Genomic DNA, 27,147 nt, shown 5'->3' with positions numbered 1-27,147 from the left:
ATCCACATTCTGGGAGGCCTACAACAAGCAGAAAACCTAAGAATGCCGAACATGTACAGGCTACAATCAACAAAGATCAGTGACTGACTAGAGGACTAGAAGCTGATCTGGGGATTCCAAAAACTACTGTGTCCGAGATTTTGATGCAAGATCTTGGTATGAAACATGTTGTGGCAAAACTTGTTCCATGGCTTCTGCTATAAGAGCAGAAAGAACATCATACTGCAGTTGTTAATGAGTTGATTCCAATCGCTACCAATGAACCAGATTTCCTCCAGAAGGTCCTAACTGGAAATGAACCGTGGGTCTACAGCTATGTTCCAGAAACGAAAGCCCAGCCATCCCAATGGAAGTTGTCTGGTTCTCCACACCCGAGGAAGGCAGAGCAAAGTCACGGCAAGATCAAGATCACATTAACTGTTTTTGATTGATCACAAGAACACCCCACCAGGCCAATTAATGAGGATAATACCTCAATGTTCTTCATTGGTTGAGAGATGCAATACAAGGAAAACGGCCGCAACTGGTCATTAGCAGCTTTATCACAACACTCCCGCTCAAATATCACGTCTCGTGCAGTTTTCTGGTGATGCATCAAATCACCCACGTGACTCATCCCCACTACAGCCCAGATTTGGTGCTCTTTTCCCATAACTCAAATCACTTTTGAAAGAGAAGAGATTTCAGACCACCGTGAGATGCAAGAAAATACAATGGAGTAACCAATGGTGATTCCAACAAAGGATTATGCAGAGTGTTTTGAACAACGGAAGAGATCTGGAAGAACTGTGTGAGGTCCCAAGGTGCCTATGCTTAAGGGGACTGACGCATCATTGTCCAATATACAATTTCTCGTGTCTTGCATCTTCTTCAGTAAATGTCTGCATTTTTCATAGTATGTGGCTGGATACTTTCTGGACAGGCCTCGTAGATTTAATACTTAGCATTTAGTTCTGAGTGCCACATATTCAGTAACACATTGCCTTCCTAAACACTTGGAAAAGCTCTGATAAGACAAGTACTCCTGGCCCTAATCGGCGTGGCTCAGTTGGTTGGGCATTGTCCCACAAAACCGAAGGTTTCAGGTTTGGTCTCCAGTGGGGCGGGTACAAGAGGCAACTGACTGATGTTTCTCTCTCACGAGAGGCAGCTGGTTGATGATTCTCTCCCTCTCTTTCTCCCTCCCTTCCCTTCTTTAAAATAAATAAAATCTTTTTTTTTAAATCATTCCTACCAAATTGACTTTAAAAAAAAATACTCCTCAAGGGGGCCAAGACTTTGGTAAAAATTCATTTATCAGGTGTCAGTTCACAAGGAAATATATGACTCCTGTGGAAAAACCTCTCATATCTAGCAACTGGGCAGAATTACTAAAAGCTTTTAAAGCTTGCTGAAGGAGCACACTTCTCTAAGGACCTTGCATTTTACAGCTGGTCAGTCACTAGGCTATAGGAAAAAGTTACTGGAGGTCTTGAAAAGGACATATACCTAATCCTATAAGAAAAAATAATCTAGTTTTTGTAACCTTCCTTTTTTAAACCAGCCTTCTCAAGTTGGGCAAATTCATTAACTGGACATGAGGCAACTGGGAGGATCAGGAAAGGAACTGACCACCTCACTCCCCACAAGGGCAACAAAGCACTCCAGGGAAGAATCTTAGCAAAAGCATCCATTCAGATGACAGCCAGCAGGTACCTGGTAGAGAAGGACATCCCAACATAGCGCCCCAGAACAACTCGAAGAGACAAGTATAGGGATATTTGCTCAAAGCATTTACCAAGTAAGGTCCAGCAGGGCCTAACAAGAATTGTGGTCTGTTCAAATGATGTCCTATAGCTCCATCTATGAAGCAAATAGCCATTAAAGTAGCTGGAACTCAAAATTCCCTCCTTCCTTTAGAATGCCCAACAGTAGATGATCTAGCAGCTTGCTCTCCACCTCTAGACCCAAGCAAGATTCTAATGTCTACCATGATGAAATGGAATTTTTAATTCCAATCTTTTCTTTGGACCATAAACTCTTGAACTACTGAAAGAAGATAAAATCCCACAACAATGTAAAACCTTAAAACTGACCACTTTTGAACCTGGCCCAATGCTTAATACTTCTTGTCCCTCCTTCTCTTCACTGCACCACCTATATATATAACTAAACCCTCTCTGTCCCAATCACCCCACCACCTCAATTCTCAAAAGCTCTACTGACATAGAACTAGGACATTCATTTCTATATCTCTCATTAAACGAACAGGAGTTCAGTAAATCTGTGGGAAATAAATATGTAATTCCCAGTGTCCATCAGCGCAGCATCTAGGCTGCCTAGAGTAGCTAGGCAACACTGGGGATTAGGCTGCAACAGGGCAGTCAGGGCAGGGCACATGATGAGGAGCTGCTTTTATTGCCACAGGACTTAAGAGAAAGCTGAATATCTTTGAAAGATATCATAAAGTAGAGAATAATCAAGTGAACAACATTTGGAATAGTGAAACAAAGGGAAGCAAATGAACAATAATGTCCTTGACTCTATTTGAATGTGAAAATATTAGCATATACTAAATTCCAATCTTTTCTTTGGACCAGATAGACTGTGTAACTTAATGGAAAGTCATTACACAATCTGCTGATTCCCCAAAAAGAGAGACTCGGGTTCTTTTCCTTATTATTCACATAAATGTGTATTCACTGCATACCTGCTTCACATCAGCATTGACCAGGCATGTGATGAGAGATAACGCCCCTCCTCTCAAGGAGCCTATGTAGAGCAAGACCTATAAACATGGAATGATATGCTACAAATGCTATGACAGCACAAAAATGGAATGATGAAAGGTGATGTCGAGTGACTTCTCAGGAGGCTGCATCTTCAGAGATAGCAGGTACTTATCAGGACACAGAGGAGAAGTTCCTGATGGACAGAGCAGCATGAGCCAAGACACAAGCAGGTAAGACTTAAGTGGCCCCTAATACTTTCAGCATGGCCGGGACTTAGCATCCCGAAGCAGGGTCAGCAAGAGACTAAAAGTCAAGCCACAAATAGGCTTGAATTCCAGGCTAAGATATTCAGATTTGCCAGAGGTAATGGGGAATCACTGAAATCTGGGAAGGACAATAAGCAAGAAAATAAATAAAAGAATGTTTCAAAAAGATATGGGAGCACAGAAAGAAAAGATTAGAAGGAGAAAAAAGGCAAACAGACTATTATTTCAATATTCCACGACACTGAGTCAAGATGGCAGCATAGGTAAATGCCACATTCGCCTCCTTCCACAACCACATCAGAATTACAACTAAACTATGGAGCAATCATCATTCAGAACTGCCTGAAATCTGGCTGAATGGAAGTCCTACAACTAGGGAATTAAAGAAGAAGCCACATGGAGCATGGTGGGAGGAGTGGAGGTATAAAAGGGCTGATCTCACACCTATATGTGGTAGATAAAAATTGGGAGGGATATCTTGGCTTTGGAGGTCCTTCCTGAGGAGCAAGGGGTCCCAGCCTCACACGAAGATCCCCTAGCCCAAGGTTCCAGTGTCAGAAATAGAAGTCCCATAACTTCTGGTCAGAAAAACGAGCAGGTTTTGAGGCTGAGGGAGCGGAGGTCTCCTCTCCCAGGCAGTTCCTCTAAAGGGCCCATGTTCAGACTTACTTGGATTCACTTCCTCTGAGCTCCAGTGCTGGGGCAGCAGCTTGAACGGCAGCAGAGACATGCAGGAGGAACTGGACTGCATTGTCCAATACCAGAGCAAGAGCTCGGCTGCAGCTTTCTTCCAGACAGAAAGGCTGACAGAGGCCACTGTTCCTTTGTTTATCCCTCCCCCAACAGAGCTGGTAGGCAGGCACCATATTTGACATTCCATCACTGTGTGCCCAAGACTCTGCTCCACCCATCTTTTAGGCGCAGTGGCATTGCCATACGAATGGTCTGTCTTGGCTCATGCTTCAAAATTTCCTAAAATCTCCCATACATGCAGAATCTGACCTCAGTGTGCCCTGCACCTCTCACTAAGTGAGAGGCCCAGCACTAGCAGCAGCGGTTCTTAGTTCACAACCTGGCCTCGCCTGGGCACCTCCAAGCCCAGCACAAGTGGCAGCCATTTGCAGATCGCTTTGTAGCTCATGCTGGATGGCCTCAGGCAGAACACAGGGAGCGGCTGACCTTGGCCTGCACTCCTGGAGGTACCACAGCCAGCATACCCAGTGGACAGCTTCAGACCAAGTCAAAACATCACCACCCAACCACCTCCACAAGCATCACACCCAAGGGGCAGACTAAGCAGGCACCAGCGCCCCACTGAAGTATATCCTGCTCTGTGGGGTGAGGCCCTGCACAGCTGATCCTCCACTGTGTTCTGAGATCAGTGGTCAGTTGTTGCAGCCAGTCCTCGCAGCTGATCAGCCTGGGGGTAAATCTTTCCCATTGATGGGCTAACAGCAATCAAGACTCAACGATAACAGGAGGGTGTACACAGCCCACAAAGGGGGCATACCTTCAGTGCCCAGCTTGGGTGATCGTGAAGGCTGTGCCACTGAACCCTACAGAACACCTACTATATACACTCTACTAACCCCAACAGTTACGATAGCTGATGCAAGATGTAGCAGCTCTACCTAATACACAGAAACAAACACAGGGAAGCTGCCAAAATGAGACAAAGAAACATGTCCTAAATAAAAGAACAGAACAGAACTCCAGTAAAAAAAAAAACTAAACAAGATGGAGACAAGCAATCTACTAAATGCAGAGTTCAAAACTCTGCTCAATGGTTATACAGATGCTCAATGAATCAGTGAGGACCTCACCATAAAAAAGATCCAGTCAGAAATGAAGAATAATTTACAGGAACCAACAGGAGTAGAAGTCGAGAATCAAATCAGCGATTTCGAATATGAGAAAGCAAAAAACACCCAATCAGAGTAGCAAAAATAAACAAACAAATAAATAAATAAATAAAATGAGGATAGTGTAAGGAGCCTCTGGGACAACTTCAAGCATACCAACATTCACATCATGGGGGTGCCAGAAACAGAAGAGAAAGCAAGAAATTGAAAACCTATTAGGAAACTTCCCTAATCTGGTGAAGAAAATAAGCATACAAATCCAGGAGGTGCAGAGTTCCAAACAAGACAAACCCAAAGAGACACACACCAAGACACATCATAATTAAAATAAAAAAGGTTAAAGACAAAGAGACTCTAAAAGAAGCAAGAAAAAAGCAAGGGAGCTCCCATAAGACTGTCAGCTAATTTCTCAATGGAAACTTTGCAGGCCAGAAGGGATTGGTAAGAAATATTCAAAGTGATGAAAATCAAGGACCTACAACCAAGATTACTCTATCCAGCAAAGCTATCTTTTAGAATGAAAGGAAAGATAAAGAGCTTCCCACACAAGGAAAAGCTAAAGAACTTCATCACCACCAAACTAGTCTAAATGTTAAAAGGTCTTCTTTAAGAAGGAAAAAAAAAGACAAAAATATGAACACTATAATAGCAATAAATACATATCTACCAAAAACTGAATCTAAACAACAAAATAAACAAACAAGCAGAACAAAATCCAATGGAAGGAGGATTGGGGAAATGGGTGAAAAGAATGAAGGGATTAAAAAGTACAAATTGGTTGTTACAGGATAGTCATGGGGATGTATAGTATCGGGAATATAGCTAATAATACTCTAATAACTATGTAGAGAGTCAGATGGGTATGAGATTTATTGGAATGATCATTTAGTAAGTTATGTAATTAATGTCTAATCACTGGACTGTACACCTGAAACTAACATAAGAATGAATATCAACTATAATTGAAAAGTAAAAATGATTTAAAAATGAAAAAAAATAATTCCAACCACATGACCAGAGTTGAACAAAGAACCACAGGAGTAGTAATGAAGTTTCAAGGCTAGAGAAGAGATTTCAGAGAGGCAGAATGTTTAGGTCTTGATACAGGCCTCAATGTTGGGGGCTGGGGATGGGATGAAATAAGAGCAAGGGAAATCAGGTTTCTGATTTGAGTTACCAGTTGGCGTCACTGCTTACTTGAGCTAGAGAAGCTGCAAGAGCATGGTAACGGAGGGTAAAAAACAGATCACATCAGGATGAGGGGACACTGGATTATTAGGATGGGGGAATAGTGACTATAGTTGAGAAAAGGTAAAATCTACAACTATCAAATACATCTCAACAGAGACCTTTGAAGAGTTACTAGGAGAAACTCAGTGACGATGAACCACTGTGAAAGAAACAAAAAGCACTAAGACGTATAAATATATAAAACTGTAATAAGCTGGTATCATATTATGTGATATTCTTTCATCTAAGATAGTTCTAGTCAGATTTTATTATATTGTTTACATAGGATACAGTTAATGTATTTTAGAACAATTTCCAACTGGCCTTGTGTTTCTCTGCCTTGTTTTCCACAAAAAGGGAAATTACAACCATTTTTCCTAGAGGCTACACTGCTTCTTCCTTCTAAGGAAATGACCTTAATCAGCTCTAGCCAGCCAGAGCCAACACTCTTCTCTCAGAAGCAGTCAAGCTGCTATACAGCACACAACTGAAAGGAAAGAACGATGCAGAAGGTGCTAAGAGATTTAATCTTCAGTGCTTGGTTTAACAGTACTAGGAGTATTTGTAACAGCAGAAAATAACAAATAAAACTAGTAATAACCACAGCTAACAACTAAGTACTTTCTAGGCATGTGCTAAGCATTTTGCTATTGTTATTCCCAAGAAGTTGTGCTGCGAGAGGACCAACGAAAAAGACCTGATTTTGATCTATTAGGCCATTATCCCAATAATCTGATTGCTGTTGAAACCAGAAATTGGGGTGACTTTCTCTATTTTTTTCTAGCATTGCTTCATTACCTTCTTAATTCAAACAAAATACCCTTTATTATAGATAGAAAAAAAACTAAACATTTTCCCTAAATAAAAGATCCCCATGAGCTGTTTCTTCCTCTTCACTTGTATGTCAGGGAATAGCAGAAAGAAAGCTGAGGTATCCACTTGTCCAACATCATCAGTTGGGGCAAAGGACAAATAATTAGAATCCAGAAATTTCATTTTTGACAGCCAAAGCGCAACAAAAGGAGAGACAAGAGCTCATGTTTCAAAGTATATCGGCAGCCGTCCGTCTCGAGAGACGATGGTGTAGCTTCTTAAGAGTCTATCTGCACCGCCGAGAATGGCTGTGCAGTCCGACTCGGGAGTGACACGGTATCTGTCTCCTCCCGTGTTGAATTGACATCTTGCGATGACGCTGGAGTGTCCTCTCCAGTGAAGCTGAAGCTACAGAGCCTGGGCAGGGTGATATGGAGGGTCTGCTGTTGCCCATGCAGCAGACCCCCCCTCTCTTCGCAGCTGAAGGGTCCAAGGGAAAGACGGAGTCAATACAGCTTGGCTTCAGGTGCACTGCAGGAGTTGCCGGTGTTGACTACAACGTCAAACCGCCTTAGGGACTCCGGCTCCGGATTTTCTGTCGGGGTTTACTCCCTTAGCCTTTCCCCTGAAGAGGTATGCCGCAAGGCAGCGGAGGTTTTTTGGAGTCAGAGTTTTCCTTCTCTGATGTGCCCTGACTGGAAGATCGAACCAGCGACACTTAGCTCGCAGGCCGACGCTCAATCCACTGAGCCAAACCAGCCAGGGGTGTTCAAAGTATAGGAACTAAGATAACTAAACAACGCCCAGTCAGGACTCATGGCAGCTGCCTGGACAGGCAAGACCTGAAGGAGTCCAAGGCAGACCACAAGGAAGGCTAGGTAGCTAAGCATTAGAGGTGGGAGGACAAGAGATAACCAGGGGACGGTGGAGCAAATGTTCAGAAATTTCTCAAATCACCATAATACAATGGTTTTTGACTAGCACTGAGGCACAAGTTGCCTTGAGAAATTGATAAAAGCTCTCTTCCTTCATAAAAAAAGTACATATCTACACAAAATTTTGCGAACAGCATCATGGAGTTCCAACGCCTTTAGTGGTTTATGGATCCCAGACTAAGACTACGTAATAAAGCACCGGCCTAGCATTTACAGTGTGCTACCATTTAGAAAAATAAGGGTGCTTGCACAAGTGATAAATCTCTCTGGAGGGAAACACAAAACTAATCAGTAGTCCTTGGGGAGAATTCGATTTTTCACTGAATACCCTTCTGAATTGTAAATGTGAATGAAGAATTCAAACATAAATTAACAGAAGAGCTCTGCCAAAAGCAACGCCAACGTCAAACAGCCGAGACTTCCTAGGAAATGTTCTAACCTATTCCAAGAGGTGGAGGAGTGAAACACCAGCAAACCTGAAAAGGCTCTACTGCTTAAGGGAAAGGGTAGGAGAAAAAGCTCGAGACCGGGATTACTGCCAAGGGCAGCGAACATATATAAACCAGAGCGAGACACTGGGTATGTCTAGGGTCATCAGCTCTGTGACATAAAAACACTCAAAATATACAGAAAAGAAAGAGTAGATCAATCTTGCATCGGTCAAGAAGATTGGGCTATCACTTGGGTCCGCAGTCTCAGGGAGGCCTCAGAAAGAACCTACCTCATCAGGCGTATCTTTTGCATCCGGCTGTGTTGCAGCTGCCCGGCGCGCAAGGTTTCCAGCCCGAATGTTGCTAAGGTTGATCTGTCTCTCAGGAGGAGGCCCACCTCGAGGCTGCCCTCGGACAATGATGGCACACCCTGACAGGACCTGAGGGTGGGGAGAGAAAAAAAAAAGGGAGAAAATTAGCAGTCTAGAAGTAACAGCACATAATACAAATTGTTCAGCCCTAGCCAGTATGGCTCAGTAGGTTGAATGCCGGCCTGTGAACCTAAAGGTTGCCTATTGGATTCCGAGCCACGGTACTGGGTTGCAGGCCAGGTTCCCGGTTTGGGGTGTGTGAGAGGAAACTGATCTCTCACACATTGTTGTTTCTCTTCCTCTCTTTCTCTGTCCCTTCCCCTCTCTCTAAAAAATAAATGTCATTAAAAATATACATATATACACATATACACACAGACTGTTCAATTCTGTCCCCAATATGTAGAACAGTATTTGGCACCTTGGAGGCAATCAAATATTTGTTGAGTGAGCAAAGAAACAAGATTAATTTTAATTTTATGAAAGAACCACCGATATAAAGACTTGGACTAGAGTCGGAGATGATTTGGCCCAGAAATAGAAGTAGGAATTAAATGATAGAAAAGTCATAAAATAGACTGGGGTGAAGAGGTACATGAGACACGGAGGTTAATAACTTTTGTAATTTCACCCCTGGAAGCACCACCACCTGTGTTCTTTTCAATTATTAGGAAGTTAATGTCTCCATCCACATATTCCATCCCAGGATGGAAGCAAGCAATGGAATGCCTAAGGAAAGGGAAACTGGAGGAAGAAGCCCTTACACACCATCCGAAGGCATCCAAGTAAGAGCAGTGTAGCCAGAGCCCAGTGCTCACACTCCCATTGTGCACAGGGCTCGTGGTCTAGGCTAAGAGAGAAGTACAGAATTAATCTAGAAAACCCATGTTCTAGATGATAGAAGCAGAAGAATCTAAGCAGCACCTAGGCTCCTGAGCACGGCAGCTCCTTGAGTCTTTCTAATCAAAGATACCAGGCATAGAAACCCCTGGCAACTGTGAAAAGAGGCCTGAAGCTCCCTGGTATTTAACCTTTAAATATTTGCAGGGGAGAAGAAAGGAGGATTTCAAGTGGGAGAAGAGAAGGTTTAGAAAAAAAAATGACAAACATTACCCAAGCTATTCAAGTTGTCTTTGCTCAGTGAGGCAGAATTTAATGAACAGGAGGGCTCAGCACTGGCTTCACTAGATCTGAAAGGCCCTCATTTCCAAACTTTAAAACAAGAAAAGCTGCTGAAAAGGTCAGAGAGAAGACTGGAGAGTCCTGCCAATGTAGAGCTCTGCAGCAGACAAGACCGCAGAGTTCTCTATAAAAGAACAGTCCTTGGAAAGGAAGCCAAATCAAAGCAAGGAAGGAAGGAGTACGAAGGGAAGCCTCTCCTATACACGTCTGCTTGGCTGACAATCCTCCTTCACCTCTTCACCTTAACTAATATTTAAGTTGTGGAATATTGATATAGATATTATCATTAAAACATAAATGTACATGTTAAGAATAAGATAAACAAATAACTGAGTAACCACCACCCAAGTTAAGAACGAGAACATTGCCAGAACCTTGGATTCCCCCATGCTCCTCTCTACTTGTAGCCCCTCCCTTCTCCCAACTCCCATTACCCTACCATTGTGATAATCCCTCCCTTGCTTTCAGGTAGTTTTACCACCTAGTGCACATCTCTAAGCAATATGGTTTCATTTTACCTACTTCTGAAGCCTATATAAATTGAGTCCACTGCATGTACCCATAAGTAACTTGCTTCTTTTGCTGCTTTTTTTTTAAATGAATCTCCTTCATGGTGATGTGAAACAACAATTCATTCACTTTCACAGCTCTTTAGTATTTATTCCATTGTATGACTATACCACAATTCATCTATCTATCCATTCTACCACCTTGTCACAGAAATTCTGTCCAACAAGTACACATACTCCAACTTAAAAAAAAATAGTGCTCTAACCCTGGTTGGTGTGGCTCAGTGTACTGAGCAATGGCCTGCACACCTAAAGGTCACTGGTTAGATTCCCAGACAGGGCACATGCCTGCATTGCGGGCCAGGTCCTTAGTTGGAGGCATGCAAGAGGCCACCAATCAATGTCTCTCTGGCACATCAAGGTTTCTCTCCCTCTCTTTCTCCCTCCCTTCCCCTCTAAAAGTAAATAAACAAAATCTTTTTTTAATATATAAATAAATAAACAGTGTTCTAATCAATATCTAAATATCCCCAATACCTTCGGCACACAGACCTGGGTCTTAATGGCTACACCATGTCACACAATAAAAGGCCATCTCCTTACCAGTTACAAGTCATGCTCTTTATTTTTAACCTTTCTGATCAAGTGTGACCATCAATTAAACTCCACAGCTTCCAACCAAACAGCCTTGCTATGATAGCCTTTCCTGAGAAGCCATGCCCTGGGTATCATCCCAGGGAACTGACATTCTAAAAAGACAAGCTCTCGAACAAAGCGAAGCCAGGGAAAAACAGGTATACTAGGCCAGAGGATATTTCATGTTCCTGAAATGAGAAGGACCAAAGGAAGAAAAGGAAAAAAGCTTGCATCTAATTCTTTTAGAGTTCATTCTCCACAAGTGGCAGGAACAAGAAGAGCACACTGTAGAATACCTGCGCTTGAAATCATTCATGCAAAACTTCCAAACAGGGCTGAGGAGAGCCCAGCTACACACAGCAAAAGAATCAGAGCATCTCTTTCGAATGCCTGCTCCTCAGTTTTAGTCAAGTTTTCACAAAAAAATAATGAAGCACTCCCAGGAGAGTCAGTACCTCTTGGTAAGCCCAGCTGGAACAGCTAAGGTCCATTTACAAGACAACTTACCTTGGCTACTCAAGGTAACTCTGATAAGTGAGCACTGACCCAAGCTAGGAAAGAATCCTTTATTCTCAAGTCTGACAAAGGCTGCTGAAAAGCTTAAGAACAGAATGGCTGATGAGAAGACCCTTTTCTCCCCTAAATATCAGAAAGGTTATTACCTCCAGTGCTTCCACCTAGTACATTGGGTCCCTGCGGAACAATGAGTCTGTAACTATTATCCTGGCCCCATTAAGGCCTTTGGCAGACAACTTGTGCAGAGGAATTTTGCAAAGCTTCCTTTGTACATCCTCCCCTGTCCCAGAATGCTATTCTAAAAACTGCTATCAGAATCAATACTGGAGAGAGATGACTTTTACTTTATAGGCTGCTTTATACCTTTTATACTATTGTGTATTTAAAATCCAGCAGCAGTAACCAATTCAACTTCTAAGCAACAAGAGTATTCATGTGGCAGGCACTGCTACTCCTTACTCCCTCGGGAGGAAAGAACTGACACTTGTACATCTTTCCTCGAAAACTCTCTCCCCCCTCATTTGTCCATAGCCTTGGCAGAGAGGCAGGAAGAAACTCTCTGCAGACCATTATGGGAGGAAGAGAGACCTGTCCATAAGCGAAGAACTAGTTTCCTTCCCAGTATTTATAGGAACTAAGGTAGCAGAAAGGAGGTATAGTTTATTTTGAACTATCTCCATTTCATCGTCCAAGTACTATTAAACTCCACCTGCATCACTTGTCCAATGACCTCTTATTTAAGGTTCCCCACCAAATAAAGCCAAGGAGCAATAGCTTCTAGGGGGAAAAGATATACATTTAAAAAGTCTGGGAGTAAAATACGAAAAAGAACAAGTCATTTTTCCTCTGTGAAAGACCTGGCATCTAAGTTGATTATTTATAGTTGTATTCATTGATTGACTCACTTATCATTAATTAAATGGAAATGTAATGAGTTCCTACTACATGCCAGGCATTGTTCCAAGTGGTATACTTCAGTGAAGTAAAACAGACAAAAATGTCTGTTCTTGGAGAAGTGACACTCTAGTGCGGGGAGACAAACAATAAACGTAAGTAAAACACATCGTTTGTTTATTGGAATTTTAATTTCAGAAGAATATTAAGATTGAGAGGGAAACTGTCACGAGTAATTGTTCTGCCAAAGCTGTACTGATTCATGTTGCAATTCATGCAGTAATTACCCTTAGTTGCTAATTTATAGGGCACAGAAAGCAAGTCATATGGTAACTGCTTTATCCAATTACATTAATAAAATGACATGCTAGAAAAACGATCTTAGCCCTACCTGATACAGCAGGGGGTTTGTGAAAGAAGCTGTCACATTGAGTCAGTTTGATTGAGGTTATGGATTAGACATTTCTCAGCTCTGCCCATAAAGGCTGCAGAGGGACGCAGCATGATTTGGGAGGACCTGGCTTCAGGGCACGAGTTAGATAGTGACAAAGGCTGAAATAAGCCAGCTGAGAAGGAAAATGGGGGCTCAAACTGTTCAAACCCACTTATAGGTTTACTAAGAGATTTACCTACAGTGCAACACTTCATGGGTAGCCACTAAAATGTTGCCCAGCGACAGGAACGCCAGATAGATCTTCACTAGATCCTGATGAACAATTTGGTACATTTAACTCTAAAACCTCCAGCCCACAGACATCAGAAGATGAATAATTCTTAAACAAAACCTAGCCTCACTATACTTCAGGCAAAGAGAGTGATGGTACAGAAATCCATAAGTATGTCAATAAAGCCAGTATTTTTTTCACAGTCCAAGAGCAAAAATCATCTCTGCCTAAGAATGGAATCTTATTAGCTGAGAACATCTTATTAGTTCTACAAGGACTGGCAGAGCTAATAACAGATATACCTTAGCAATGTTTGCCAATATGAAGATCCAATGTAAAGAAATGAGGACAGCCATCTAATTTACACTACAGTGTTACAAAAAGAAGGCCCAAAATAAACTCATACAGTTGAATTTCAACAGTGGTACCAAGATAATTTAATGGGGAAAGGATAATCCTTTCAACAAAAATTGAGAACTGGGTATCCATGTGCAAAAGAATGAGATTAATAACTTTTGTAGGTAGTGTGAGGTAGAGGTTAACTCAGAAAACATCAGATGTAAGAGACCTAAATGTATGAGTTAAACTATTAAATTCGTAGAAAATAGAGGTGTAAACCTTCATCTTGGATTAGGCAATGATTTCTTAGACATCATACCACCTAAGAAAGCACAAGCAACCAAAAAAAAAATATATATATATACATATATATATATATGTATATATAAATTAAGCCATCAAAATTAAAAACATTGTGCTGAATTCAATGGACAGGGAATGAAAAGCATGTAATAGATAAAAGTTTAGTATCTAGAAGAGAACTGTTATAACCTAACAATAAAAGCAACCCAATTAAAAATAGACAAAGAATTTGAAAAGACATTTAACCAAAGAACATATACAAATGGCTAATAAGAACATAAAAAGTGCTCAATCTCATTAGTCATAAGGGAAATGCAAATCTAAACCACTATGACAACACTTCACAGCCACTATGATAACTATAATCAGTAAGAGAGACAATATTGGCAAGGATGTGGAGAAATCAGAAGCTGCATACACTGCTGGGGATGCAGTCACTTTGGAAAAGTCTGGCAGCCCCTCAAAAGTTAAACATAAGAGTTACTACCATATTACCTAGTAATCCCTAAGAAAAACATTATGTCCACACAAAAATTTATATAAAAATGTTTACTGCAACTATTCATAACCGCCAAAAAGAGTGGAAACAATCCAACTGTTCATCAAGTGATAAATAAATAAAATGTGGTTTACCCATAAAATGGCATTATTTAGAAATTAAAAAGAAATGAAGTACTGAATGATGCTACAACATGGATGAACCCTGAAAACATTATGACAAATGAAAGAAGCCAGAGAGAGAAAAGCCATATTGAATGATTCCACGTATATGAAATGTACAGAATAGGCAAATTCAGAGGCAGAAAGTAATTAGCGGTTTCCAATGACTGGAGAGGAAAATAGGAAGTAACTGTTAATGGGTACAGGCATTTTCTTTTGCATATAGAAAATGGTATGGAATTAGACAGTGATACTAATTGTATGAATCCAGTAAAAACCACTGAACTGTATACTTTAAGAGGACGAATTTTATGATATGTAAATTTATTTCAATGTAAAAACTTAAGGTCCAATATAGAAGTGCAAAAGCATGGAGACATAAAAATGTGTATCAGTTCTACAGATTTCCGTATCTTGCAGAAAAGATCAGATGCTTAGCTGAACAACACTAACAAAAAATTTGTTTAGTGCTAGCTGGTGTGGCGCAGCGGGTTGAGCACGTTGTTGGTTCAATTCCTGGTTAGGGCACATGCCTGGGTTGCCAGCTGGGTCCCTGGTTAGGGGAGTGCAGGAGGCAACTGATTGCTGTTTCTCTCGCACATCAATGATTCTCTCCTTTTTCTCCCTCACTTCTCTCTCTAAAAAATAAATAAAATCTTCAAAAAAAACTTTTTTTTTAAAAAAAGGTAGCTGACACAGAACCCAAAGTCAGGCATGATTCACCACAGAATATACTGTAAATGTTCAAGTCCTCTAGAAATGACAAGATAGAAGCCACAGGAAGGAAGCAGAACTTCAGTGGCAACTACAAAGCTTTTAAAGGGTGAAAATGACTGAAAACAACTAAGTTTTCTGAAAGCAATACTGCAAGTACAAAGAAGTCCTCTTCCTATGTGGCACAGAAAAGAGAACCAGGAAAGTCACTGGGTGGAAAGGTCCACTGTGCCAACTGGAAGCCTGCAACTGCCACAACCCAGGGCTGCCTGCTAGGTGCAGTCAGAGTGACAAAGAAGCAAGCCAAGGAGAGACTCTTCTTTGGACAAGGCATTTTCTCCTCCTAAAAATGCCATCAGGGAACAGGGAAGGAGCTGTTGTGGATAGGGTAGGAAATGTCTTATTACATTCACTTTAACAAAGCAGAAAAATGCAATTAAAGCAGGAGTAACTAAAAAGAGACTAAACTGGAAAAAGTTTCAGAAAGTCTATCAGGAAAAAGTTTTCTATCCACCAGAGTTGTTGCCTCCACAGGAAGAATCATCTCTTGAAAATTAAAGTCATTTAAACAAAGAGCAAGCAATCCCAAAAGAACATAAGCTGTGTGGTCTGGGAGGTCTTTCCCAGAATAGTCGCCAACACAGCCAGCTTCTTCTTTCTTTTTCTGTCAAGAGCGAGAAGCAAACCTAAATTAGGAGCCCAACATTCAACACAATGAACCGGGAGCCCACGGCTTCGTAGCACGCCCCTTCACTTGCTCTGAGTGCACTGGCACATTCAGCACAGACAAGCTGAAGTGGCTGCTCCCAGGCCGGCTGTCCCACAAACTGGGCCCCAGTTTGGACATATGAGGGTTTAATTCTTATGGGGACTATAAAGATACTCTACAGAGAGAGGGCAGCTACGGAGAGCATCTACTCTGAGCCCTTTGATTTTACAGATGAAAAAGCAAGCAAGACAGGTGAAGTGACTTTTGCTTAAAATAAAGTATTGATAATCACCCCCCACACACACAATACTGATGTCCCCCTATGCCACAGGCAGAAACAAGCATTTGGGGAGCTAATGTCTGTTAGAATGGTATCTGAGGTTACTGACTGATTAAATCTTTTCCCCAATTAAAATCTCCATTTATATGGGCCAGCAGAGCAGGTGTCAGAGACTAAATCACTAAGCAAGCAAAGCTTCCATGACCCAAATCAAACCAACATTTATTAAACCCTACCATATGCAAAGCATAATGATCCACTGTTTTGGGTTGCTGCCAAAAATAAAAACGCCCCTTGGTATTCAAGGCTATAATACAAAGGAATTTCCTTCTTCTGTAAGGAAACCCAAGAGAAAGATATTCCTGATGGCAAGCACACTTTTCCTCCTCCCTCTGGGGACAAATGGAGGTGAAGCAGGGTTGCCATGGCAGGATGGAAAGCCTGAGATGACATTGCAGGGGCTGCTCACTAGGTTCTGGGTGTCCAGCACCCCCTCTCCCTTAACTGTGATTCTTTCCTCCTCCCCAACATGAAGGCTCAGAGGAAGGAGAGAAGTGTAGCCACAATTCCTGACCCAGGGAGGGGGAGAGAACAGCTCTTCCAACCTACAAAGGTTGTAGCTGCTCTCATCTTATATCTTCTCCTCATAACACTGCATCGCTGTGTCCCTGAGCAAAATATAAACTGTACAAAATATCAATTATGATCCATGATTTTGTTTAGAACTTACAGCAATACAGAAACAAAGTTACTAAGCATAATACTCAATACTATTCAGAGTGAATCATCTCTAAAGAATACCTAATATATTTATTTTGCAAGACTCAGTGAAGAGCTTGAGGAGATAATTCAAATGCTATGCTGTCCATGAAAAGCACTGAATTTCTAGTTTTATTTCCCAAACTTGTTTGGAGGCTTTTCCTATTTGAAATGTTGAGAGTCAATTTTAGATGTCAAAATAAGTACAAATCACAAATCTACCACATATATTTCAGAGTCCTTTATAGCTAAATGCAGGTTTCATCCCAGGATTCTCACCATTAAAAGCCTAGGGAGATGGTCATGAAGGAATAATCGCCAGACAAGTGCCGTTCCTTCTCTACTACACACTGGTGCCCCAGCCCACCCTGTCCTTCATCAGAACGCACACCTCCTCAAGAAGTTAAACAGAAGGCTATCTGGCAATGATCTGGAACCTACTGTGATATCTTCACTGCAGGTACCTGTCCAGAAGAGACTGATCCTCCATTTTTAAAACACCCCGAATATTCTGCTTGCAAACCATACCGTTCAGCTGTGTGATTCCCCCTCACCTTTGGGGCAGGAAGGCAACTCTTTCCCACAAATAACAAAATAAATGAACTTTTACATATACAGCATAGAAATTTCAAGTGAAAGTCTATATGGGCAGCTCAGGCACATGGGGCATCGCTACAATTAGCCTGTTGTACCATCAACCACTTTCAAAAATCAATTTTCTGAGTTCCTGTTCCTCAGATTATCTGAGTCTCAAGCTTACTCTTCTCTCTGCACTGGCTTTCAGCTTCTCCTGTTGATAAAAGGGACACATTTTCTTCTGAACTGAGAGTAAGATATTTTCATTCAGAGCACCCATACAGGACCTCTTAAGAATTTAATGGAACCAAGCAGTCTGACTAGCAACCCCACAGTGACTTGCTACGTAGGAAAGGTACTGTATTATTCTAGAGCTAGGATCACAAGGACTCACACAAGGGCAGGGCAGGGTTAAAGGCAAGCTGGGCCTGTGCCCCACAGAGAGGCTGCGGGAGGTCTCAGGAGATTCTAAAGCTCTCACTGGAGAGGAGTTTAACAAGATAACTTGGCTTTTAAGTAATAGAGGCAGCCACCCGGCCTCTGGACTGTGAAAGGGCTCACCTGCCAAGTATAATAACACAAGCAATTACCACACACAGAATAACAGATCTCAGTGGGATTCCAGAGACCCTGGTCGCCTGGGCATCCCCTCCCTTACATACAGCGGAAGGGAAGGACAAGGAGGAACATAATACACCGCTTTTCATGAAGACCTGCAAGGGTCCTATTAGGTAAGCAGATAAATTACACTAGGCATAATGATTCATTGTTTGGGGTGGTTGCCAAAAATAAAAATGCCCCATGGTATTGAGGGCTATAACACAACAGAATTTCCCTCCTGGCACAGAATTCATTCATAAGGTTTAAAAGTTCACTAACATCACTTTAGTGTATTCCAGACAATAGAAACAAAAATTTAGAAGCCTTATTTCTTGTTCCTTTCTCTCCTCCAAACTTCCTGTAACCCTTAGTCACTTCAAGCAAGTTGCCTTCACCTTACACACTGAATCCAGATTGCTCACAGTTGCTTTTAAGAACATCTGGATATTCCCACCTATACTTACCCATTTCTCCTGCCTTTTAGCTCATCCACTTTCTTCTTTTGCCTCTGTCAGATCCTGTCACTTTCACCATCTCCCCAGAAAAGATTTTTAAAACAAAAACAGGTCTGAAAATATCATCTCTGATTTTTTCCAGCCCATTCTCTAAGAAAATCATCAGTATTTAAATTCATAAGTCCCCCTTTCCACCAGAAAACAAAACTACTTGCTGCAAGTGAACAGCTTTACCAGATATCAAGTGTACAGCCTCGGGTCTCAAGCCTAGGCTACCTATTCTCCATAAAAGGCTTTGTCTCAGGCACAAGGCCCCCCTCTCTTCCAGGCCATCCTACAAGCTAGACTTACAGAACCATCCACCACTCGTTAAACTTCCTTCAGCGTACTCTGCAAAGCACAGTACCTAGTTAGAATTTAATAACAATTGTTTTGTTTTCACTGTGTTTTTTTTAAGGTACTTTCTGGTTAAGTAACATTGGTTTTCCATTTTCAATAGTGAAATTAAGTTTCCTTTTAAAATACTATTTCAATTTAAAAAACAGCTGATGATTCAAAAAGATTTTCAAACTAAACAGAAGTAGAGTAGTATTCAGATATGATAAAACCATGGTAAGGGCACACACACATCTGAAACCCGGGAAACTTCAGGTATAGTATTACCAAGGTTGGGATCAAACTTAACTGAAAGGCAGAAAACATGACTCCCCTGGTTTAGTCTTCGAAACAACTCTAAAAATGACAGTTTCCCAGCCCTGGCCAGAGAGCTCAGTTGGGTAGAGTTATCGACATGCCAAGGTGGCAGGTTCAATCCCCAGTCAGGACAAATACAATAATCAACCAATGAATGTATAAATAAGTGTAACAATAATTGGTCATTCTGAATAAAAACTTTTTTTAAATAAAAATAACAGTTTCCCCATGCAGGATGCAGTAATACTTACCATCACCTACCTCCCCAACCTCTTATCCAAGAAGAAAAAGAAAAAAGAGGAATAATTATGTGCCAGCCCTTAGGAAAAAAGTCAAACCTCTCACATGACCTTGCCTCTCTCCTACTCATGTCATCTGTGGCTAGATAGTTGCACATCTCCTTAGTCATGGAGCTCTCTAGAAACCAAAGGCCTTACGCAACCTGTAAATACTAAGAGTTGAAATCACCTGGGGGTCTTCAAGCAATTTAAAAAGTTATTTAATTATCCCCAGATGCTGGGCCCTGCCCGCCACTGAAGAAACAAAGTGGTTTTCAAGGATTCTTAGGTTGGGGAAATAAGACTACCAAAAGTGAGATGATTAATGAGTACTGTAATGAGATGTTAAGCGGTATTTTGCCCTAACTTTTACCTAAGATGATACCTGTGAAACAGCCAGGTAAAGTATAAGCAAAACTTCCCTACAACCACTGAAAACATTAAATGATTATTAAAAGCTATCAACAACTGCACATATAGTAATCTATCTCATGGAAATGCCAAAGTAATACAAAGATGTGTAAAAGAATGTTCAGTCAGTGTAGCATATTTAGAATCATGCAAAAAACAAAAAACAAAAAACAAAAAACAAAAAAAAAAACATGTATCAACAGGAAAAAACTGCATAAGTACACCAAACTATGGACTACTTCTCAATCTTAACGAACAAGGTGGACCTATAATTATGATATAGATAGTTGTGACAATTTTTTTGAAAAAAAGAAAACAAAACTGCAGGATACATATAGTATGTACCTGTTTCTGTTTCTTTTAAGAAAAAAAGGAGAAGGGTGTATGTATCTGCATGAAGAAGGTTTAGAAACACATTAACTTGGGGAATGAGAATGAATGATAGAAAATGAGGGGTAAAGCGGGCAGAGATTTTTGTATTTAACTTTACATACTTCTCTATGGTTTTAAAGTCTTATGAGCCAAATATTAAGGCCAAAATTTAAATATCAATCGCTATTACATTACTAATCCTGAATGGTAGTCACCTCAGCATTTTGAAGGAATTCTGAAATGAACTAGAAAACTGCTGGTAAAAATGAGGAAAGGCCACCAAGGCAACTGCAAATATGCTCCCCAATCAAAGACTCAGAAGGCCTGCAAATTACAAGAGAATTTTATTTCCATATTAGATAAGTAGTGGGATAAACAGTAAAAATTAAGACCACCAAGGAAGTCATTTTAGGTTTTACTGCTGTTGGTGTTGTTGTTAAAAAATGGGGTTTACAAACAAGAAACAGTATAAGTTACAGACAGTTAAACCAAAAGGCCCAAGTGTACAGCTACTAAGGATTACAGACGCAGAAAGTGAGCACAGAATCTTCATGTTTGTAGATAACACTAATGACTTCCATAGTAATAATGTGCCAAGTTATTGGTGCCAAATTATTGCAAGATCTTGGGAATCTATGCAAATAGAAAGAAAAGTGGCAGATGAGCGTTCAAATGAACATATGGCCTAAATCAGGCATATAAAACAACTTCTCAGCTGTCAGTCATGACGGAGGAATGGGATCTCAGAGTCACTGCCAAAGGGCCCTACGGATATCAGCCCAATATTGAGCTAAAGATTAAAAGTAATACGAAGAGTCCTGGGAGCCATCAAGACAAGTGCTAAAAAGAGAAAGAGACAGACTACTATCCTTCCGCAGATAAAATTCTGGTGTACCTACCCCAACATACACTTTCTATCATTTGCATCCTGCCCCTTCAACTACATACAATTCAGAAGTTAAAAACGTTGGTCTCAAATGCCAGCAACTGGATCAATCTCAAACCAACCCTTTCAAAACCTAGAATTTTTTCAAACTATAGATTCCCAGGCCAACTCACAGAGATTCTGATTCAGTCCCTCTGAAACACCTTCTAGGTGGTCCTTAAAAATGACCTGTTCAAGAAATCACTGAGTTCCTTCTCCCTCTCTAAGGTTACTCCCAGAAAGGAATTAAGAAAGCTTACAATAAAACAAACAAACAAACAAACAAACAAAAAACGCTCAAAAGAAAAGAAACCATGTGAGGAACTATCAAAAATAGATTAAGATGGTTCCTATGCTTGCACATTAAGTGGAAGTGGAAAAGCTCTGCCAAAGACCATTAGAATGACCTGAAGGAAGATGCTCTGGCCTTGAAGTGTGAAAAGCAGAGCTCAGAACTCTGTTGTGCCCCACGCTCCCACAAGACTCCCCCAATCAACAGCAGGGCCAAAACAAACTCTCCCCATGAGCTACAGACTCCTAGAGCACCGCTTCTCATCCCCACCCTTCCCAAATCAAGACCTACTGCAGCAGGAGGTCAGGGCGTTCTGAAGTAGCATTGAGACTGGGTGAATAAAACCTACTGGCACCACGTTCCTCTGAGGCTCAAACCGCCACTCCCACTAGTCTATCCTAATACCACTAATGAAGCCAAGACCCCCTGCCTGGCTCACTTCTATCCACCCTCTACCCACCAATTCACTTAAGACTTCCACACTAGAAAACATATTTCAACCAATTCACCTTCTCCAAAAAAAAAAAAAAAAAAGGAAAGAAAGAAAGAATAAGAAAAAGAAAAAATAAGAGAAAAAACAAGCAATAGAAACAAAACATGTTTCATGCAGGGGAAGCAGCAATTCAAAATGAAGCCCACCATAGGTATAAGATTTCTCAGTTTTGGTACATCATGCCTAAAATATATGTTACAGAGGCCTTCTTATTCAATCTCAGCCTTTTGGGACTGAAAGAAGCTTAGAGACCATGAATTCAACCACCTCACTTAAGAGAAAAGTCTGACAGGTGGAATCTTACACCATACCACCCAGATAAAAAACAACAGCATCTGGACTATAACTTGTCTTCCTTGAATCCTAGGCCAGAGATCTCTCTTCTCTGCCAGGTTGCTTCCCAGGGACAATGTTAATAAATTAGGCTTATTAACCTTAAGCACAGATTCCCCAAATCTCCTCAATTTGGTATTATAAGACCATCCCAAGGAGGCTACTTTCCAATTAAAGCATCTCAAAATGTGTTAAGGCATAAAGAGAGAAGAGATGGTGCCTTAAGTCACTCATCATAAGCATATAAATGGAGAAAACGTGCCATGTCCAGTTTATAAAGTAAACTGAACATCTCAAAAATGACATCTGAAAATATCTAAATTTCCATTAGGTTTATTTTTCTGTAACTTCCTAATGTAAAAAAATATTGCCACCCTGGCTAGGTAGTTCAGTTGGCTAGAGCATTGTCCCGATAAGCCAAGGTCAGGGTACATACAAGAATCAACCAATGAATGCATTAATAAGTGTGACAACAAATTGGTTGTTTTACTCTCTAAAATCAATTTTAAAAATTAGTAATAAAGTAAATAAACTCTTCAACCTGTTTTTTAAAAAAATGCCAGCTAATCAAAAAATAAATTTACCCAAAAAGCCAACTGAAACCATTCTTTTTTTCTCTAAACATTACAGCTAAGTGAGAAAAACATAACATTTGTAATACTGAGTCTCATTGAAAATAAGTGAAATCCCACAACACTCCGTCTGCATCAAATGTTCACAACCTGTGATTCTGCACCAATTTCTGCTGTAAAAACAAAAAGCATATGTCAGTCTCCCAAGAGAGGGAGCAGCAGCAGAACCTGGGTGTGTAGCCATCTCCCAACAAGAAATAAGAGAAAAAGCTACATAAGCCCCTCAACAGTTGAATTCCTTTACTTCATTCCTTGTCCCTGATAAGGCAAAGAATTTCCTACAGCTTTTAGCTATGCTCTTCCTTGGAAACATAAAATAAAATCCAAGACCAGACCGCAAGGGTCTGCTAGAACCACACCTGTAAGGTGAACAGCCAGCCCATGCTGAGAAGTGAGTGCACAACCTTCTACCTGGATTCAAAAACCTGGCCAATTTTCTCTTTTGAAACTACAAATGGAAACTAAAATTTTTACTTATTTCCCGAATTCCACTCTCCAAGTAAACTAAAGCAAAGACTCACCAAGTCATTCGCCCATTTATTACCAGGGAGTGATCACTACCCGGTGGCCTCATATTAATTAAGAGTCACGCTGTGCATGAGCTAGCTCCTTCCTGGCCATTAGTGTGACCTCTGAAGCAGCTACTTTGTCTCTCCCCACCACTGGTGAAAGCCTCGCCAAAGCTTGCTAGGTTAGGAGTTGCCAGAGGCCAAAGTAAATTATATGCAGCAATAAAATGCTAACAGAAGTACTACTACTGACAAGTTCTAGATGCTATTTAACTCTCACTGAGCCTGCTCTTGGCATTTATCTTCTTATCCAGGTCCCCTCCACTGGAAGACAGGTACAGGTTTCCCCTGTTATCCGAAAGCTAGAGCAGTCCTGTAAGCCAAAATGGGGTAAAGTGAAGAAGCGATTACCAACAATTTATATGGAAAAAATGTTGAGCGTTCACAGACCCAAAATTCAACACATACTGATGTCTTTATTTCGATCACCGCAATCAAAATGCTTAGTTACATCCAGTTTTACTCTATGTATAACACCGCTCAGAGCTCTCTTGGGTTTTTCTGATATATCTTGCTAAGGGATACACAAAATGAATGAAAATGAATGACAGTTGCTCACAGACACAGTTCAAAACTACAGGAGCTTGGCGCTGGGTGCGCTTCCCGGAAAAGGAGCCTGGCACTGACACACTTGCTGCTCGGGGTGCACACTGCCTCTTTAAGAGGCAACAAATGCTGACTGTTACTCTTTCTTTCCAAAGGGAAAATTCTCTTTCAATTGCTTTCAGTTAGTGAAAACAGATACAAATGTAGTGGTTTTTTTTGTAAAAGTTAAGTGGCATAATACCAACTTCCAAAGCACAGGATACCTGTAGTGACTTTGGGAATATATAGGACTGGATGACAGGAAGGAAAAAAGAAAAAAGGTAGTCTTGGCCCTGTAAGAAAGATGAATATGAACAAGAGCAGGTATGTTTTTACCAGTCTGCCATAGTTTACATTTATTCAGTGGACTTAATGTCAGCTATTAATCTCACCAGGGTACCAGAACAATGACTATCTCCACTGCCTTTATTCCTTTTATCACCCTGAAACAGATACATTAATAACTGAGATTAAACCTGCATCAATTATGACGAACACTGAACTTGGAGGAAACTGAAGAAGTACTATAAAAACACTGAAGATAATCATCAGTGGTGACCCTAGGGCCTTTGTACTTGCTCTTCAGTACTAGGAACAGAGTTGCTCTCTGGTTGGTCCTTTGATGTCCATCAGATCTCAGTATAGATGCTGAGGAGCCTTGCTAAACGCCCTACCTAAACAAGCCACTCCTTCCCTTTTTCCTTAACATTCTGCCCCATTCCCCTACCTGAAATCACTCTTTATATTACCATGCTTATTTCAGATTTACCTGTTTACTGTCTGTCTTCTCCACGAACCCTAAGGAAAGGATTCTGATCTTCGCTTTTACTGCTATTTCCCCAATACCCAGAGAAAGCGTGACACAGGAGATGATCAAAAAATATGTGTTTAAGAAAGAAAGGAAATATGATTGCTCATCAATCTATATCATTAATCGGTACATGGCAGGAGCCACTGCTAGCATACCTAGAGCCAGATAGATGCTTCCTTTCCACACAGAAACGACAGAAAGGAGCACTAGTAAAAACTTAGTGCTCCTTTACATACAATCTTGATTGAAAGTTACCTTGTTTACCTGCTGGGAAGTGGACAATTTTAAGACTGCAGAGAAAAACCTCCCATCATATTCTACCTATTTCTTTGCAAATGGTTCTATAAAGTATAATTATTCAGCTACCTTGTCCCATTAAATAGAGTAAGGGTAGTTTCAGTAGCTTGAGAGAGGTTTATTTTCCTTTCACAGCCTGCATGAGCTAAGTGCACATAGGAAGGAGCAGGTCAGCACATTACTACTCTACGTCCACACTACACTATGGAAAGACACATACTTCTTAGCTCAGAAACCTAAGAAACACTTAGGTAAAATGGTCTAAATTATAGGTAGCATTTCCTACAGGCTGTAAGAAACTTCCTACTGGAGAAATTTTCAGTACGCTGCTCACCAGGAAGTCTACTAGTGAGACTCATGGTTCTTAGCATAAAACCAAAGTCTGGCAGAGGGATTTCCTTCCCCTTTGGAGGCAATTAAATGGGCTGCGGTGAAAAGGGAACTGGGATTTGGCACTGAGGTCCCTTTGGTCTTCCACACCATAATGCAAGATAAGATACGCTACTCCCTCGGTTGCTTCTGATAAGCACAAGACATTCAGGAACTGTGGCACATACATTCTGCTGTTGCAAAAGCAGCCTGTGGGTTCCAGATTGAAAAAAGATACAAACATACCAAGTTAGATGGGAAAGAGTAAAAAGACAAAGAAAATGGCTCTATCCCCAAAACAGAAAGAAACTCAGGTCAGTAAAACCAAAGAAAATAGCCATATCAATGTAGCTGCTAAGTGGGATGACTGGATTTTATACGAAGTAGCCCAAAACTTCTCCCAACCCCATCTATTTAGCATGTGCTGACAATATTCTGTTGCAGATAAATACTGCCTAGCAAATTATTCAAATAAACCCAAGTTAGAATCCTTCAGGGTCTTGAGAAAGTAGTACCTGATTTGACAGAGGTATTTACTTTTCCAGATTATATTTTGTCTGCCCACGCACTTGCCAGTCTAATCCCAATTCAGAAAATATAAATCCACCTTCAGTTTTTCATCATCTTACTGCCTTTTCAGTAACAGAACAGCTCCAAAATGTTTGTGTGAACTTGCCGCCCACTTCTTCCTTAAGCACATTCCAGAAACAACTCTGTCTCTTTGCTTGCACTCAAACAGCAAAGCACAACCTCTGCCCATCATCATCATTTTAAGAGACTGGTCAAATGTAAAGATTTTTTACAAGTTGATTCCCAAATTCTTTCTTCTTTAACCTTAAAAAAGTCACACAGGACTTGCTAGGAGTTCAAGCAAGGCAGAGACCAGAAAAACCTGCACCCTTCTCAGGCCTATAACCTGTTCTTTGGACAAAGAAGGATTATTCCTCAAGCCTTGATCTTTCCAGACAAATCCAGACGACTCACTCTGAAATGCATGCCTCTGGTTAGTGCTATTTATCATATTACCTCCTTCTCACTTTCCTGTCTTCCTTCAGGGTTTTTATGAAGCAGTTCCTAGTATCATTGGAAACAATTACTCTCCAGGAAAACATAACTTTGCTTAGCAAAAGAGCTTCACACAGAGCAATTTGCCAGTGGTTGTGTTACAGAAACAGGGGAGTCCAAAAACAAACCCCAGAGTTTTTGGCTGGGAGATAGGCAGCAGGAAGCAGCTTTCAGGATGCCCTTGCATGCCTGGAGCTAGTGGCTGGATACATTGTTGCAAAGCTCCGCTTTACTTCCAAGACTCAGGAAGATGGGAGGGATCTTGGAACTGTGGGCTGGTGCGGAAAAGCAGGCAGAGCATACGTAGGGTTCTGTGAATGGTCAGAACTGTTTGCAACACCCACTGCGTGAGAGGACGCAGGGGGAGAGAGAGGAGGCAGGGAGGAAGAGAGAAGGAGCTGTGGCCATTTTGGGCTGGCTCTGGCTCTAGGAGGCTCTCTCTCAGGCTCTCTGGCCCTCACGCCCTCACTCTCTGGCTCTTGTGGCCTCCCTCCATCTGGCTTGGAGCAGGGGTCTCCAGGCGGCTTTAAGAAGAGGCTCTTGCCAGGCTGCTTTGAGAAGGAGAGGAAATCCATGCGGTTTGCAGGAACAAGGAAGTTTGCAAGG

General features: G+C 41.2%; 1 protein-coding gene across 1 annotated transcript in view; it reads right to left on the bottom strand.

Annotated features, from left to right (window-relative positions):
- Positions 1-27,147, bottom strand: part of SND1 (staphylococcal nuclease and tudor domain containing 1) — a 427,097-nt gene that overhangs the window by 397,111 nt on the left and 2,839 nt on the right. The window contains exon 2 of the mRNA XM_090287466.1: positions 8,539-8,688. Within this exon, the coding sequence (XP_090143592.1) occupies positions 8,539-8,688 (150 nt within the window). The remainder of the gene's footprint in view (positions 1-8,538; positions 8,689-27,147) is intronic.

The sequence above is a fragment of the Furipterus horrens genome, unplaced genomic scaffold (assembly GCF_987537825.1).
Source record: "Furipterus horrens unplaced genomic scaffold, mFurHor1.1.pri manual_scaffold_9, whole genome shotgun sequence".
In the NCBI taxonomy this organism is placed as follows: domain Eukaryota; kingdom Metazoa; phylum Chordata; class Mammalia; order Chiroptera; family Furipteridae; genus Furipterus; species Furipterus horrens.
The sequence above is the reverse complement of the archived record's forward strand: the minus strand, read 5'-3'. Positions and strand labels throughout refer to the sequence as shown.